This window comes from Macrosteles quadrilineatus, unplaced genomic scaffold (assembly GCF_028750875.1).
Source record: "Macrosteles quadrilineatus isolate MER2022 unplaced genomic scaffold, UCM_ALF_1.0 Scaffold_7__1_contigs__length_78375512, whole genome shotgun sequence".
Taxonomy (NCBI): domain Eukaryota; kingdom Metazoa; phylum Arthropoda; class Insecta; order Hemiptera; family Cicadellidae; genus Macrosteles; species Macrosteles quadrilineatus.
In genome coordinates, this window is record NW_026542600.1 from 54,754,125 (window position 1) to 54,770,385 (window position 16,261).

Sequence of the window (16,261 nt, forward strand, 5' to 3'; positions counted from 1 at the left end):
GAATTATCGTAAAATTATATGCATAACAGTAGTGGTATGACAGTAGTTAATTTCATTATGTGAAAACACGGATTTGAATAGTGTCGTATTTTGTTCAGTCCGACCAAGTTACCAGCTGCAATTTGAAATGCCTAAATGTTGTTTGTCAGAAAATCAAGTTAACACCTTGTGATATTGATAGACAAACTATTGTAATTTGACTTACAAGTGCAGTTCAAACGCAAGTTATAAGGCTGCTGTTACTTCCAAAATAGTAGCTATGTATTATCAAAATTAAGCATGGAGAGATGTACTAATCAAATGAAATTTTAGAGCAACAACTGTTTTTTCGATGTAACAGTAGTTGAAAAGAGTTACATGATTCACAATCACTTAATACATTTCTTGTTTAGTGTTTCACGGGTTTTTGCAGTTAGTACATGAAGGTTTAATATGATTTTTTTTATTATACTGTACCTACTTCATCAAATACTCTTCGATATCCACCCTTACAATGCAAACACTTACAATATGGTTAATGGTCTTAAAAATGTGGAAGAAAAAAAATGACGATTAATATCACACTGGTTGCCATCAGCCTAATCGAGGACTGAGATAATCCGATTTTTGGTCATAACAACATTAAACATTTAGAATATAACGGCGTAACAGAGTTTAGAATTCCGTTACACAAGAAAACACCATAATTCTACATAATATTAATCTACCGTTTTATGGTAGTTGACTACTGTGATATTGTTTTTTTCTATTTCTTGCCATTTCTAAGAGGAAAAATATGATGGTATTTTTGTCTGGAGATTTCACTTTGCAACGAAAATAGATTAAACTACTTACGGTTAATATATTTACTCAGGCTCTATGTAACTTAAATCGGGATATTTGGTCGCTTGATAACATCAAGCATATTTTGTTTTTGATTAGACAAAAACTTGTTAAGAATTGGAGGTAAGAGTTAAATCCAATGCTATAACATTCCAAACCTTGATTGAAACTGTCATCAAATCGTCATTTATACATTTAATGAAAACTGTGAGTGAGCTTCTTCAACCCACCATCTTTTAAACCGATCGGTGCTGTAAAGATTTTCTACAAATAATTCATCACCAAACAATTTTAAATTATAACAGAGCCAAATGGTTTTTGTCTCATTGCACCGATTCGGTATTGTGCACATAACAAACTGCCGTCTTCTACAAACGAGGCGATTTAATCATGAAAACCTGACATTTATTAAATAACTCATTGACACAGGTCTAGTGAACTTTGGGCAAAATGTCGACATCGCCTTGAGGCTGAATGTCACAGGAACGAAACCCTGGCGAAACATCGTGATCGCATGCGTACAAGAATGGCCTTTCCACGAACCAGCTGACCTACCCGAATCTACGTGCGTTATTTTTCTATTTATTTAGCAATAGGCTTTGGTAATAATTTGTTTTCTGCCACAATGAAGATAAAAAATTGTGTAAAACGATGTAAAAAACGGAGAAGGAGGTCCTACTATCCTACAGACCAGGTCGTCAACTTGTGTAGCTGATAATGTAATAGAAGATGTCTTGGACCCTAATTAGGGTTAGACGTTTGATTTTATATTACTTAGCTGTTTATGAAACGAAAGTTTTGAATCCTTACATAATTTATTTAAACAGTTTTTAAAGTATTTAATGACAATTTTATCTTGCCAAGATTTGTAGAAACAAAATGGTGATATATCAAAAGTGTTCACAATTTTATTCGTATATAAATTATTTTCTGAAATTGATTATCTGATTTTTACGGCGTCGCACTTTTGGAACTTGCCGTTGGACAGCTGTATGATTAAAAACATTGCCATAAAAGCACAAATTGTGTAATAGTGGTGTAAAGTCAGAAAACGCTACAGGAGACCAAATCTCAAGTAATCTCCTGCTAATTCACAAGGTCTTCATCCCAAACTTACCTCCGAAGTTTGAAATCTCAGGTGATGCAAGTGAAATGATTTTCCAGCGGATATTTCACATGCCAAAGTGAAAGTGGAGCAAGAATACAGCAGCATATTAGCGCCGTTTACCGCGCGTGTGGCGTGTTAAGTTAGTGAAAGACTTAACTGCATCTTTCCGCTCTATAAGGCTACATTAGTTAATTAAACGCAGTGCGTTAATTATTTACGTTTAGATTGAAAGTATTTGGCTAGTCGAGGTGGAACTATGTTCATAATTAAGGGAAAGTTTCACGTTTGTTTTTTTCTGCAGGTTTGCTGCGGCGGGGTTATTTTCATTACTAATTACCGATGATTTAGAAACTATATGGTTCATGGTTCTTCGATCTAAAGGAATACTATAATATTAGGTATGTTTTGAGGTGTTAGGTAAATCATATTTTTACCGCAAATAAAGTATCTGCCAGTTTGTGTTATCCTCCTAAAACTACAAAAAGTGTTTACTATCGGTTTTATAAACTCTTAATTTAATTTATTTTCACAAACCAAACATCTAAATACTTAACAATACTATAGAAAGTATTAGACTTGTTTAATGTTTATGTTAACCCGGATACCACATTTTCACGAAGTTTTCTGGTGAGGATAAAAATAACTTTTCATAGAGATTATTTAAAAACCGACTCGTTATAAAACGTTGAAACACCACGAACCCTTTAAATGGAAGTTCCACAATCGAGACCAAATAACTTATATATTTGCCCAATTATAAATCATAAAACCACTTAGTCAACTGTGTGACTCCGTATTTCTCACAGAAAATTACATAATAGAGATTCTAAGAACAATAAGAACCAAACAAATATAAATTCTAAGAAGAAACAATACAAATTCTAATAACTCTAGGATAATTCCTGGAGGAGCGCAGGGGTTTGCCACAACTGAGATACACAGTATTATAACCCACAAGGTTAAACCGACTTGACTCCTACGCGACCATTCTTGTGTCCAACAATCACTTTCTCACAAGGTCTAAACGTGCAAACGTCTACCCACAATGTGCATCTAAGTAGACTTTTACGCTTGTTCTAAAAATGTTCTAAAAATTTTTCTATTATGTTTTTTTATTCTTGGTGCAATTTTATGATTTTCTACAAAACCCATGGAATCTGTTATTAGGTCGAGTTTGGTTAGGCTATAACTGATTCATAACCTAAACCTTAGGATGGGTATTTTTGCATACAATTTATACAATGGTAGAGAATTAAGGAAAAGGCCCCTACAACTTATAGTGTTAGTTAACTGAAGGACAGGCGGAAAAGGTTTCTAAGGTTAGGATTTCCATCGGGCCCTAAAATGTGTCTGTAAAAGTACAACTAGATAGATATATATATTGTACATGAAGAATATCTCATAAAATTACAAAATGGTGCAAACATTTTGCATCTCAAAGATATAAGGGTGAAAATATTTGGTGGGTCGATTTTCGATTGCAGTAGGGAGCGAAACGAATTATAAAACCAAGTCAACAATGTTGTCGGGTTCCCGGTGTTGCAATTTAAAAATACGAACATTTTCATTATTTTACTGTAGACCTACCTGCTTATCCCTATGGCGCTCCTTATATTCCTAACACAGGCCTTCAAGGTCCATGGGGACTGGCGAATTCAAGGTTAAAAGAGATCACCAACCCTTTTAACAAAACGAAAGAGTACCGTAATAGTAAAGAAGTGATCACAAGACAACATAAAAGAGGAGAATTGATGGGAATCATTCAATAGTAGTAGTGAACGTTTTACTTGTGTTTACAGATAAGGTCGGGTTTATTTCATCGCTGATTATACAATATAATTAGTAAGTGTTCTGCTCCCCTCCAAAAAAAGAAGAGGGATGGTTAATTTATTTGTTCATTAGAAGAACTGGAGAGTCTAAACACTGCCCGATTTTGCTTCTCGATATTTAATTTTTTAATCTTTTGATTTTTTTCAAGTTTTTGAATGGTCGTTTCAAAATACACGCACAACACTCCTAGGTAGTAAAATATGGAAAATATGTTTTTCCTACAGTTACCTAACAATGTACATGTTCTCTCACTGATTTGAGAAAGCAAAGTGGCCAATTCGCTCATCAGTGAGACAATGTTAACATTGTCTCACTCTAATTACTTTGTCTCACTCCAGATTTGCAGCGTGAACGCACGAAATAGTGAGCGCGTAACGTGCAGACAAGGTTGTATGCGCGCGAAATACGTTGGCAGCACTGGCTGTAAATCAGCTGGTCAGCTGTTGTACTGTTGTATTTGTCACTTCACATTAAATTTTATATTTAAAGTCACTTCTGTGTAAAAATATGTTACGTTTCTTCATCAATTTATTTGTTTTATGGTAACTGTAGGAAAAATATAATGTGCAACTCGAGTGCAAAGTACAATTGCCTCACTCGAGAAACCATTCCTCACTCGCCTACGGCTCGTGAGTAAGGATTTCTCTCGAGTGAGTCAATTGCTCACTTTGCTCACTAGTTGCACAAATAACTATAGAGCAACCGTTTTATCAATGATACATTGTGTGTGTGTGAAATATTGGTAAAATTGATTGTAGTTGAAAATCGAGAGGTTATTGACCTTAAAATAAGCATTTACTGCATGAATAATAAATGCCTTTGTTGTACCTGATGAGATTTCTTTCATCAAATCTGACAAAAGGCCAAATAATTACTCATTAATTTCAATAAAGCCCACATGCTGACAGTAAACGAAACCTAGAATGATATTCTTCATTACACGTTTATTATATTTGCAATAGCTAATTTGTATCAAATGTCTAATTCTTTGCTAAATGTATGGATGTAAAAATTCAAAATACCTACTATCGTCTTATGGTATGATATTATTGGTATAATTATGCGGATGGAATTCTGAAACTACTCGCCCTACTATACTTACTGTTGTCTCTAAACGATGGTAAATGCATTTACAAAATATGTAAATTATTGGATACTGATTAACCAGTCCCACCGGTTTACTGTCATCCTAAATCTGAGAATTAATTTAAAATCCGTAGTGTAGCTTACAATGTCTGACAAAAAATACATGTTGTATGGTGGTGAATCTACATTAATTGATTTCAGAATATTTACAGTTATAATTTAGCACATTTAACTGGATGAAAATGGGTGGTGAAACGCATACGGATACTCGCCTTTGGCTCGGTGAGGGCTCTGCCCCCAGGCTCCTCTTTATTTTAGCCATAGAAAAAAAATCCTACTGGGGACAGGATTATGTCAGGGAATTTTTGTCTACGTTAAAAACCAATCATAACTTAGCAGTAGCAAAGTATTTCATAGACTCATAGAGGGTTTGTTATGGGGGATAACAAACAGGTCTTGACATGCTACAGTCTCGATGTGGGTTGGTGCTCCAATGATTGAAGTTAGCTAGGGCATTAACTGTAAAACTAACTTTAGTTTAATTAGTAGAACAATAAAGGTACAATCTTTGAAGAAAGGGGGAGTTAACAATATATGTTAGTCTTAGGCCCCCTTATGACGGTGTTAACATTGCAGCAACACATCCTAACATTGAAGCTTGTAGCTGAAAACATTGTGAGATGATTAACAAAATTTGACTAATAAGGTTGATATACCCTTTTTATTCTAGAGTAAACCATTTCAGCTTTATTTGAAACATTTACATAAAACGATACTAATTATTTGGGCTGTCATAAAGGAAAAGCACATTTACATATTTGTATGTTAGACGTTTTTTATAACAACTACAGGGATGAGTGACAATTCGTTTTTTGTGTACTTCAGGTAACAACTTATCGTATTACTTTTCATAAAGGGACTGGTAAACAAAAGGCTGGTATTGAGGTACTTCTGTCAGCGTACTATGGCATAGTATTTCCATATCTATCATATGCGTTATCTGACTGGGGAAGTGAAAACCAAAGGACTCTGCTAATGTTTCGTCTCCAAAAGAAGGCTCTAAGAGTAATCTTCTCCATCAGAAAAAAAAAACAATCTTGCAGGGAAATCTTTAGGCAGTATAAAATTCAAACATTTACTTCTTTGTACATTTTATTTCTTCTTGTCACCAGTGTTCTCTTCCAAACACTAACAACATTCCCATCCCCAAACACTCCACTTCATTCTTCCAACATCATTTTCAGTAAGCCTACAACGCTACAAAGCTGTACAATAGCCTTCCTCTGGGGTTGAAGACCGAGCAGGATCAGCAGACTTTCAAAAGAGCAGTTTATAAGAGACTGCTCTTGAATGGGGTTTACTACAGCGTCCGGGATTTTTTGGCTGGTAGTCATAACTGCTTGTAAATAGTTTAAAAATGTACTATATAACAAGTTTTGTATTTTAGTTTATTTTGACATGGCTAACGCTGATTGTATTTGGTTAATTTGGCTAAATAAATGACTTAAGACTTATGACGAGTTTCGAGGATATAAATCCCGCGCTATCGATAGACCAAAAGATCACTGTGAAGTAAGAGTTCATTGTTATCACCGATGAATGAGACTTAGCTAACAAAGAGTAGACAGTTACACAAACAAGTTTTATCAACAAGATACACGAATGTAAACAAATCTCGAGTTCCTTCAGGACAAAACTCACAAGGTGGAAATCTACATCGTGGTAAGATATTTCTTGCCAGGTTTTCCAAAGGTACCTCAGACTCAGACGACAAACATAACATTCTCTAAATATCTTACAAACTACCAACATTAGTAGAAGTAAACAGTCTTAACGATATGTTTATATTTTATTATCAAACCTTCTGTGAATACAACGATCTTAAGCACCATCAGACGTGTCGAGTGTGGATATCTAGGAATCAAACAAACTCTGGATTGGACAAGACTTTGTGCCTTCTACCACAGAAAACATACTAATATAGGCTGTTACCCTCGTATAACGGGGGATTTATTCACCAAGACACATTTCGGTACAACTGTAGTACCAGGAGGCACAATACAAATATGACTTATCCGTCCAAGAGGGAGTCGTCAGCTACACTGAAAACAATGGGGTACGATATTTTCATATTATAGTCAATACTTCCACTCTTAAAGTAAATGTTCCTTCCTTGTATCTAGTCATATACATTCTATGATATATATATACTATACAGGGTGTTTTTAACGCGACCCAAATAATTACAGCTGTCGTTGGACACGTTTTAAGAACAAAACCACCTCATACAATCGCATCCTTGTTTATTTTACGTCATTGCTGATCAGCTGATCTGCATTGTTGCATAGTCATCCACGAGGTTTGGTGCTGTTGATAATTTCTTGTAAATAAGACTCGACGTGTTTTTTTGTGAGATTAAATAGAGCTTGCGAAAATGCCAAGTTGGGAGACTATATACATCGATGGTTGAGTAGTTCTTTACATCGTTGGTTGAGACTTATTCACATTAAATTCACAGGAACGCTAAAACTCATAGACAAATGCAACAATGCATATCAGCTGATCGGCAGAGAAGTAAAGAAATACAATGTTACCAAAATGTGAGCTTGTTTTGTCGTTAAATTTGTCCAATGAATGAGACATTTTGTCATTTGGGTTTGGGTTGGGGGGGGGGGAGAAAAACACTCTGTCCTTATTCATTTACATCAAGAATTGTATTAGGCTATTATTCATATTATTTTCTAAATCATGTAACCGTTGTGAGATTTCGTAGATAAATTAACACAACACAAAAGATTACGGACACGTAAATTACGGATAAAAGCTATTAAAACCGGGTAATCTCACATTACAATACAGTTCAGAAGATATTTTGGATTCTTCGATTAAATCTATATTTAAATGGCTTTCGTTGTATTTATATTCTTCAAATATTAATGCATTTATCCATAAACTGAAACAATATCTCGTTGTTGGAACTAGGCTACACAGAATTAAATAGTAAACCCACTAGTCAAATCCTACACAGTTCGAGAAGCCAGGAGTCAACCCTGACAAACCCCCAATCTTAGGATTGTGTCAAAGACTTCACTAAAAAGTAAGATACTACATTGAAAGCTTAACAAATACTTTGGAAAGTCTAGCGCTGTCAGGGGCAGAGTCCAAGCAGCGTGTCCCTGCCCCAGGCTTATCACTTATCTCTTATCACTTACCAAGGTGTACACTCCGATCACCGAGGCGGCCACGGAGAGGCTGCAGAAGAAGCAGTCTTGCAGGAGTGCCATGTCATGTCATCAGTCGCTATGTGTCACACTCACTACTGGAGTCCCTCAAGGGCTCCATAACCGGGTCTTGCGATGTGAACACACCTAACACAACACCTGTACTGTTTACCGCCACCGCCACCGCTGGCACCGCTCCCTCCATCTCCACTCCCACCACCGTGTTGCCTCATCGGTTACTTGCGTTGTTACGTTCACTGCCAACGCGCAGACTCCCAAACCACGCATGCTTGATACTCGATACTCTGGTAGATCAATGGTAACGCACATGGACATGGTTGGTTAGATGTGCTGGACCCATTCATTCTGGGTACCCAATGAGCATAAGATATTTCTAGTATAACAGGACTTGTAATATCCCATACAAGTTCCAGTATAACACCCAATAGGGATATCACTGGTATATACCATACCAATATTCTGTCAAGTTTATCCTTAGGTATATACCCTTGGGTTTTGTGCTGTGTGGGCAGTAGGGTTAATTCTATAGGTTATTTTTTAATTTATTTTATATTTTAGCATCCTGATTACGTTGAATGGTTGGTTTAAACTACCCTCTGCCTGTTCCTGCGCGATCCAATATTGTCGATTATTGTACTGCAGCTAGTTTTGATTTTTTTTAAGTCGTGTTAGGTTTGAAGGATGTCACAATCGATTAATCAGTTCATTGTATTACATTACAGAATCTAACCAACTGACTTTTGATTGGTAGGCTGGTTGGCTGGTACCTTAACTATAGCTAACCAGCTAGTTAACCGATATCGATTATATTGACGAAAACACTTTGTTACCTGAGAACAACTATGTTTACCACTCTCTTCCAGCGGATCACTGGCTTGGGCATATAAGGTGCTAAAGTTCCAGTTGCGCTGTGTGTCACCTTTGACTATGCCACGCACGCCTACTCACTTCCTGAACGTCGTACTGTGCCCGCATCAGCAAACCTACACCCGTGCCGGTACAGTTAGAGATTATATTGACGTGAGCTTCGTCAGTTATGTGGGGTCCCATAGCTTCGATTCGTTTAACCCATAACCCCGATGCAGAGTTTTAATAGCTCAGAAAATATTCATTTTGCAAAATTTGAATACTTTCGGTCTTATTGAGTGGGTTTTTTATTATTCTATCGGAGCTCTGAAACATTTTAAATACACCTGTTGCAGCAAACCTGCAGAATAAGCGAATTTTCGATTCCTGGTTGGATTTCCACTAAAATATATCCTTAAAATGTCAGATTTATTCCATATTAAAATAACATTAGGTTTAGTGAGTACCTACTTAGGATTGCTGCTGCTATAGGGAAAGTTATAAAGTGTGTTTTAGCATAGATTAAACATGGTTTTAGTGAAACGTTGATAGCTCAGTATAAAATAAATAAGTTTGTCATATTTGAACATTATATAATATGTAAACGAGCAAACTACAACAGTTTACTTCTAAGAATAAAATGAGGGTTTAAAATTTTAAGGATTTTAGGAGTTTCTCCGTTATCAGATTATTTGGTATGTTAAGCTATTCAAAATGGTTTCTATTATTTGATGTATATTGTCCTTAGCTTCTATGAATGAAGTCCCCTTCTTCACCAAAGTTATTAATATATGCGGTTTTGTAGCGTCTTTTGTGTTTATAATTGTGTGATTTGTTCGTTCGTTGTATCAATTGATAGGCTATATAATAATGAATAAACATTACTTTGCCGATATTACAGAATGCATTATATCGGACATCAAGAGTGTTGAATCCTTTCGCAACGATGAATAACAATATATACAATCGAATCTTATAACAATCGAAAAGATAAGAAAACCATTTTAGGAGCTAATTTATCAAGGTAAAAATACAAGAAATCTACGTTTTTCGGATTATTAAGCTGAACGGTTCAGTATGACGAAAATACAGTTTATTACACGGGAAAAGGGTATCTTTTTGACCTTGCTCATTTTTCGCCTTCACCTCCAGTTGTTGAGCTTGAGATTTGGACATCAATTGACTTACTATTTAATCACGAAGGCCCAAAGTGACTCTTATTGGTTCTCGCACATAATTACTATTCCCTACTCATTTTAAGCAGTAAACCCACTAGTCCGACGCTTTTCGATCCGATCCGATCCGACTAGTCTTCGACCGTGCCCAATGCCTTCCGCACTTTTTAAGGCATTAAGCCATTGTTTCGAAGGGCTCTGTCAGTAACCGACGAGAAATCAGATGTTTCAGTTTTTTTTTTTGTTTTTTTTTTGTAAATTTTGGCTGCTGGAGTAATAAAAGAGGTCGTTATTTGTCCATCCGATGGCACTTTATTCGCATATTCTTTTTCTATATAGTTGGTCCACAATTTAAGAACTAATCACCACTCGAATCCATAGAACTTGCATCTTTGAAAGCATCAGAATCTGTCCAGGCTGATTTTATAACCTACTGTGTAAAGAAAATGATACTCCCAAACTGCTTAAATCAAAGGTTCGTCTACACTCATGTTACACACGAAGCTAGACAGTGACTAATCTAGGCCTGATGCACGCAGAGTGGAGAACGATCGGATCCGACGTCCGACAACAATGCCCCAGAGAGAAATGTCGTCGGAAGGTGTCGGAATCGGAACTGGTCGGATCGGAGAGCATCGGACTAGTGGGTTTCCTGCTTTACAGCTCCTTTCACATTATCCGATTTTGCTCGTACGATTAAAAATCTGATTTGTAGTCGACCATTTTTAAGGCCCATTTCACATTACGTGATTACCAATCATGTCCAATTTTTACTCGGTTAGCACCCGGATGGTGTCACTGCAGGTGTCCAACTCCCGGACGAGTAAAAATCGTGTTTACCATGTGACCAAATGACCCCTTTCACACTACCCGATTGTTAGTCGTCTGGAAACCCTTCCCGAGTGCAACAACCCCACGAACATCTGCCCGTTCGATTAACAATCGGACGAGTTAAATCGGATAGTGTGAAAGGGGCGTATGCGTGAACGATGCCCTAAGGATGGATACTGAAATGTCTCCGAAACGTCGTCATGTAACATCGACTTGACAAAACGGTGCAACCAAGTTACACATCCAAATTCTTTATTTGAATTAAATTGTAATCATTTATAAAAACCATTCATATAATTGATGGGAATACGAGAAAAGAGCTCACTTAGAGAAGATTTAGAGAGTAGAGAGTAGACTGATCAAGATGAGAGACATGTCTGTCCCACCTTAAACTTTCCTCGTGCTTTCGTCACCGACTAACGATTGACTAAATGAGTTTACTGAATCCTCTGGGTAAACTCTTGGAATTTTAACAGTTTTGGCGTGAAGTTTTGACAGAAAAAATAAGTGGATAACATCGTCCAACCATGTAAAAAGAATCTTATATTCAATAAAATGTTAAAATACGTGCTTTTACATACGTGTGTAACCATTGAAATAATTTAGATTGTGTGTGTGTTCATGAACAGGATTTGTTGAATGATTGTGGTCCAATTTGATTAAATTTGCCATGAATGTTTAGGGCTGAACAAACTTTCACGAGATCGCGAACGAGCATGATCGGACAATGGGATTAGGATGGTGTAAAAATGTGGTTTTCCTTCTTTTGTACTAAACATATACAATTTTGCAATTTTTTATAATTTCGTAGAGCAACAAGTTAATTTAGTACTTATATTGAAGCGTTTGTATGGTTATAAAGAAAATTAAAAAAATATTACATTCAAAATTGCTGCTATTCTAATGGAGAATGCGTTATGAATATATTTTGATTAAACTTCGCAAGTTCGTGTCATAATAAATCAATCATTGCAAACGGTTTCCTTCCCATTAAAATTCGTCAACCCTAATACAGTACGTTCTTTTAAATGGAAAATTATTCTTATATTTTAGAAAAAATCTCCAATGAAATTCCAATCAGATAAAGGAAATTCGTTTAGTCTGCAGGTAAATGGGGCGGGGATATATTTTTTTAATTCTAGGTGAGGAAGAAATCCAGTTTTGTTTGTGGTACATAACATGTTCGTGTGGATATTTTGATCTATAGAAATATATTTCAGTGTTTTATATTGTTTGGGAACGTTTTGCTGGAACGTTTCATTGACTAATGGTTGTGAGTAGTGTAGTTGGCACTTCACTCAGCAATGGCACAGCTTGATGAGTTGGTTTTGAGTAAGCTTTGTAGTTTGCGCTGCGTTACTTAACTCAAACTCTTACAGAATACGTTGAGGAAGATTCGCACAACAGAACGTTACAATTTATAATATACTTCAGCAATAATACACAGTAGTTTCAAATAAATCTGAGAATATATGTTTAGAAATTTATTGACAATTCTGAAAACAGGAAAATAAGTTAAACCCAACCCACAGTTTAAAAAAATCATTAAACACTCTAAACTCTTGTTTGGATTTGTAAAGAATTTGGCATGTTTTGGATTTTACGAAATTTCTTGAGCGTAAAAAACAACTTCTTCGTTAAAGAAACTACCGAGAAATAGCTGGATTTTGTAGCTATTTATACAAAGCTCAAGCTTCGTTCGGCCATCTACAGTTCTCGAGCGGCAATACTGTTTGTGCTCAAAATACACACAAGATTTTCCTACCACCATAATCAGCTTATAATAACACAGAGATTATCTTTCTAGATGTATATGAAATGTAATTTACGTTATGTTTGCTATTTTGGGATACATTATTTGCTTTGTTAACTATTTGATTTGCTCTAGAGCGACAATAGGTTATTCTGCGTACTGGTTACCGCTGTGGCAATGTTATAATTTCCATGCAGTTGTAGGAAATAGTTATTTGTGCAACTAGTGAGCAAAGTGAGCAATTGCTGATGTACAGCCAGTGCTGCCAACGTATTTTGCGCGCACACGACCTTGTCTGCATGTTACGTTCTCACTATTTCTTGCCTTCACGTTGCAAATCTGGAGTGAGACAAAGTAATTAGAGTGAGACAATGTTAAAATTTTCTCACTGATGAGTGAATTGGCCTCTTTGCTTTCTCAAATCAGTGAGAGAACATGTACATTGTTAGGTAACTGTAGCAAAAGGTTATTTACTAAATAATTTGCAACATTGTTTGGAAAATGGTTAAATGGAAATGAATGCGATTAGTGAACATTTCAAGAGATAAGCAGGGAATAGCAAGGTCGCAAAACCCTTGTCTCTAGGGCACTCTATTTAAATGCCACTTGTCGGTCAATCTGGTTGCATTTGTGAACTGAAGGAGAAGTCCCAAAACGGATATCTACCGTGTAAGTCAACTGAAGTATGCGGCCAAAGACTACTTCAAGGCAAAGGTGGAAGATTTTTATGAAGTTTTTTTACTTTTAAAATATACGACAAGTGCCTATTGTGAATGGTGATTATGATTGTCATCGTCAATGTATATTTACCCTCTGGTAATTTTACGGACGATGTAAGTAATAAAATCCAATGACAAAACTAGGATTTACTCAATATAATAAAATGAGCTTACGTTCTTCTCAAAGCAAAACAACAAAGTCAACTTTATTTACATTTCATTTACAGCACATTTCATATATGAGTATAAATTTAAATAAAACAAACCAGTCTTTCAGAAATAGATTAACACCAGTCCTTCTGAAAATGATCATTTAAAATAGATATGGAGGTTTTTTAACTAATACCTGATTAGGCATATCACGACATGTTTAAAAATAAAAGAAGATATAGCTTTGAAATGTGTGCATGCAATATGTTATTTTTATTTATAATTTTTTTACTTACCGGAGGTTGCTTTATAACCGGCCCTTGTTATAATAGCCTAATATTCACGTATGTATCATGAGAACGAATTTATAGCACTAAAATAATGGTTAAAATATATTTTATGGCTTTCTACTGCTCCTTCAAGTCCCTTAGATCTCTTCAATACACTTATGTGTACAAAGCAGTGTCGTCCAAACTGAAGGCTTTTGAATTAATGTTGGTGTTAAGAAAAGTGTTGTGCAACTTAAAATTTAAACATTTTTAAGTTTAATTTTAAGTTTCTTTTTATTATTTTAAGTTTCTACCAAGCCACGTGAGTTAAATACGAGGAATATTCAGAAGGTAAAGAAGGTTTTGGAATAAAATAAAAGTTTGTTCAAGACAAAAATGTTATTATAATTATGCACATGTGAAAGAGCCACTAAAATACTGGTTTTATATTTAGTTGCCAAACAGATCGAGCACCTATATTTGCGGTGGAAGAAATTTGAATTTGTTTTGTCACAAAATTTTGCAACCTGGAGGCTAAGCCACTTGGCGATAACCTTTCTTTGCGGAAATTCACTAATAAGCTACATTAACTAGGTTGAAAATCCTTTTTATTAAAATTACACACAAATATTTTCGAATCTGCACCTCATGCAGTCTCTAGCCCTGCCAGTGTTTACATATTGTCTCCCTGCTTATGGAAACAGCATCTCTGGAGAAGACATGACCCGCATGCAGAAACTGCAAAATTCTGCTATTCGCTTATTTTGCCTCCAAATTTGAACATATCTCTCCATTCAGAGCTGTAGCTGGGGTGACAACAGTAGACACTGTTTGCAGAATCATGACGCGCTGAATGGTGCACAAGGCTCTTGTCCTACAGGAGCCACAGTACCTTCTTGAGAGGCTCTCTTTCCGGGAGGAGGTCTCTCAGCTCAGTACCCGCCATGGAGTTCTCCAGCTTCACTTTCCAAGAGCAAGGCTAGAGTTTGGAAGGAGAAGCTTCTCGTACTTCTGCCTAAAGCTGTACAACGATCTCCCCTCTAGACTTAAAAAATATGCCTTGTCATTCTTTAGAATCAAGATAAAATAATTGTACGCTGATGGTAAATTATTGTTGTTTATATTGTCTTGTTTCTGTTTTGTTATTATTCTATTTGTTTGTTTGTTTGATTAGTTATTATTATTGACGAAATTTGTTCTGAAAAACAGTTGTACTGAGAAACGCTTGATAAATAAAGGCTACTTATTTATTTTATTTGATCCATGAATCTACCATCAGTATATTGCTTAGCAAATTTACTTAAACAACTCTTGAACTGTAAAATATTCATCTTATAAAATTATAAGAAATAACACATAGAAGTAAATAAAACTTCTTGGTGCATTACGTTATCCCTGGTTTTATTATAGTATACATAGCAAAGTTGACTGGCAAATAAGAGTAATCCAAATACATTATCGTAATACATTGCGTGAATGTGCGTACTGCGATCGCATGTTTTGAAGTAAAGAAAAAAATTCAGCTGTGTATGGTTTCCAATGCTATTCTTATGGAAAACATTTTACGTTATCCAGTAGTCAATTGTTATATCTAATTTTGTGTAAAAATTTTGGGAATTTCACTATTTTTCCCGCCGTCACGAGATAGAGAGAGACCTTTCATTTGAGCCCTCTTCCCAGTCGCCCACAATCTTGACGCAAAGAATCACCTTACGTAAATAAATATATAGATTGTATAGGCCTACCTAACCTCCATCGCTGTCAAAATTACGTTCAAAAGTTACCGCAACTTCCCATAAAATAACAGAAAATCTGATTTTAAAAATGGCTTGACAGGATTATACTAAAATGCAGTAGTTTATAGTCGTTTTGACTCTAAACAAAATGGCATAATCTTCATTGCCGTAAATACTACTGATATGCAGTTATCGCAACTTTTGAGATTTACCTCATAAAATCATAGATAAGGATTGTTGATAAGCTAATGGGAGAAAGAATGTGTCAGCTTTCTGATATCGTTTATTTGAATTATAAGATTTGAATTATAGTTATAGAATTTTGAATTATAGTTGAGAATATTTTGTATGGGCAGGTAATTATTGACTTCGTTGGTATTTTCTTTTTTTGATAGAACCAAAGATTTAAAAATGTATAGGCTTACGCGGTAGAGACATGTTACAATTTGTGGTGAACACAATTTAATTGTCCCGGAAATAATTTTCCATTACCTTACTAATAAATTAACCTAAGAAAGGGTAATTACTCTAGAAAGATTTTGTGTATGGTTCTTTGGGTCAAAACAATAAAAAAAAAAACATATCAAACATGGGTCTAAAATGACTGGTTATTGTCCGTCTATATGTGAGTCTTACCAAAGCATCTATAATCTTTGACCACCTAAAGCGATTGACTTCAAAATTAGGACAAAAC

The 16,261-nt window shown here is 35.5% G+C and overlaps 1 protein-coding gene across 1 annotated transcript in view; it reads right to left on the reverse strand.

Moving 5' to 3' along the window:
* Positions 1–8,215, reverse strand: part of LOC128998343 (uncharacterized) — a 28,279-nt gene extending 20,064 nt beyond the window's left edge. Inside the window, exon 1 of the mRNA XM_054424447.1 lies at positions 8,059–8,215. Coding sequence (XP_054280422.1) covers positions 8,059–8,130 — 72 coding nt within the window. The 5' untranslated portion in view covers positions 8,131–8,215. The remainder of the gene's footprint in view (positions 1–8,058) is intronic.
* Between the last annotated feature and the right edge of the window lie 8,046 nt (positions 8,216–16,261).